Source organism: Nycticebus coucang, chromosome X (genome assembly GCF_027406575.1).
Source record: "Nycticebus coucang isolate mNycCou1 chromosome X, mNycCou1.pri, whole genome shotgun sequence".
Classification (NCBI taxonomy): Eukaryota; Metazoa; Chordata; class Mammalia; order Primates; family Lorisidae; genus Nycticebus; species Nycticebus coucang.
The window spans coordinates 111,285,334-111,287,703 of record NC_069804.1 but is presented as its reverse complement, the minus strand read 5'-3'; the positions used below and the strand labels follow the sequence as shown (position 1 = coordinate 111,287,703).

At 47.3% G+C, this 2,370-nt stretch overlaps 1 protein-coding gene across 1 annotated transcript; it reads left to right on the top strand.

The window, feature by feature from the left end:
• The first annotated feature begins 1,386 nt into the window (after positions 1-1,386).
• On the top strand, positions 1,387-2,166 carry LOC128578149 (ferritin light chain-like). Its single transcript, XM_053580631.1, has one exon. It carries the CDS (start codon positions 1,602-1,604, stop codon positions 2,121-2,123), a length of 522 nt encoding a protein of 173 aa, XP_053436606.1. The 5' UTR covers positions 1,387-1,601; the 3' UTR covers positions 2,124-2,166.
• The last annotated feature ends 204 nt before the right edge of the window (positions 2,167-2,370 follow it).

Below are 2,370 nucleotides of genomic sequence, written 5' to 3'. Positions count from 1 at the left end.
CTTTGTTGTTTTAGCTGGCCCGGTCTGGGTTCGAATCCACCAGCTCAGGTGTTTGTGGCCACCGGCCTACCTATTGAGCTACAGACACTGCCCAGTAAGATTTTTTTTTCCTTTTTTTTTTTGCAGTTTTTGGCCAGGGCCTGGTTTGAACCCACCACCTCTGGTATATGGGGCCAGCACCCTACTCCTTTGAGCCACAGGTGCCACCCTTTTTACTCTTTTTTGATCAATACAATTTAAGTGTGCTGCAGAAGTTTATAGGTTCAATTGTGCTGTGAGATAAAAAGGTTGAAAAACACTGCTGTAAATGCTATGTGAAATCCTGGATAAGATCCTGAATAGGAAAAGGACATCACTGAAAAAACTGGTAAAATCTAAAGTCTATTGTTTAATAATAGTAATTTAAGAATGTTAATGTGGTAGTTTTGATTAATGTATTAGAAGTAAGGAAGATGTTACAGTTAGGGGAATCTGGGTGGAGAGTATATGTGAACTCTGTACTGTATCTATAACTCTTCATTAAATCTAAAATTATTTAAAAATGTAAAGTTAAAAGAACCTAAACATACACAGTCTTTTAAAAACTAAACATACTTGGCTGGGTGTGGTGGCTTATGGCTGTAATACTAGCACTCTAGGAGGCTGAGGTGAGTGGATCACCTGAGCTGAGAAGTTCGAGACCAGCTTGAGCAAGAATAAGATCCCATCTCTATTAAAAATAGGAAAACTAGTTGAGTGTTGTGGTGGGCGCCTGTAGTCCCAGCTACTTGTGAGGCTGAGGTAAGACGATCTGCTTGAGCCCAAGAGTTTGAGGTTTCTGTGAGCTATGACGCCTTGGCACTCAACCCCAGGGTGACTAAGAGAGATTCTGTCTCCAAAAAAAAAATCTAAACAAACTTAGCCAGGTGTTGTGGCGGACACCTGTAGTCCCAGCTACTTGGGAGGCTGAGGCAAGGCCTAAGCACAAGAGCTGGAGGTTGCTGTGAGCTGTGATGCCACGGCACTCTACCGAGGGCTACAAAGTGAGACTCTATCTCTTTAAAAAAAATCTAAACATACTAATTGAAGCTAATTCTAGAAAAACCAGGTCTGGTGGCTGGGTGTGATAATTCATGCCTGTAATCCTAGCACTCTGGGAGGCCGAGGCAAGTGGATTGCTCTAGGTCAGGAGTTCAAGACCAGCCTGAGCAAGAGTGAGACCCTGTCTCTATTAAAAATAGAAAAACTAGCTGGGCATAGTGGCGGGTGCCTGTAGTCCCAGCTACTCGGGAGGCTGAGGAAAGAGGATTGCTTGAGCCCAAGAGTTGGAGGTTGCTGTGAGCTATGATACCATGGTACTCATATTTAGGATGACCAAGTGAGATTCTGTCTCAAACAAAACAGGCCGCGCGTGAGGTGGTCCCTTGGATCTGTGTCTTGCTTCAACAGTGTTTGGACGGAACAGACCCGGGGACTCCCTTTTTTCCAGCTTTCGGCAATTTTCCAGTCTCATTCTTTTCTTTTCCACTTGCAATCTCTGGGACCTTCTTCACTGCCATCTCCTGCCTCTGGAGCCAGCTAACACCGTTTTTTTGTGGTTAGTTCCTTATTACCGATCAACCATGAGCTCCCAGATTCATCAGAATTATTCCACCGATGTGGAGGCTGCCGTCAACCGCCTGGTCAACTTGCATCTGTGGGCCTCCTACACCTACCTCTCTCTGGGCTACTATTTTGACCGCGGTGATGTGGCTCTGAAAGGCGTGGGCCACTTCTTCCGCGAGTTGGCGGAGGAGAAGCGCGAGGGCTCTGAGCCTCTCTTGAAGATGCAAAACCAGCGTGGCGGCCGCGCTCTCTTCCTGGACGTGCAGAAGCCATCTCAAGATGAATGGGGTACAACCCTGGACGCAATGGAAGCCGCCTTAGCCCTGGAGAAGAGCCTGAACCAGGCTCTTTTGGATCTTCATGCCCTGGGTTCTGCCCGCACAGACCCTCATCTCTGTGACTTCCTGGAGAGTCACTTCCTAGATGAGGAAGTGAAACTCCTCAAGAAGATGGGCGACCACCTGACCAACCTCCACAGGCTGGCTGGCCCCCAGGCTGGGCTGGGCGACTTCGAAAGGCTCACTCTCAAGCACGACTAAGAGCCTGTGGAGACCAGTGACCTCTGAGGAGCCCTTTTCAAACCATCAGGGCTTCTGCTAGAGCCGCCTCTTCCAGCCACAGGGCAGCTTTTTAAACACCTTGCAGGCTTTTCCCAAGCCTTGGACCAAATGGAAATAAAGTTTTGTGCACCAAAAAAAAAAAAAAAAAAACAACCCAAAAAAACCCCTCAAGTCTGGGCAGGTGTTGAGGCCAGAGTTTTACTCACCCAGATACGTGCTAGCTATT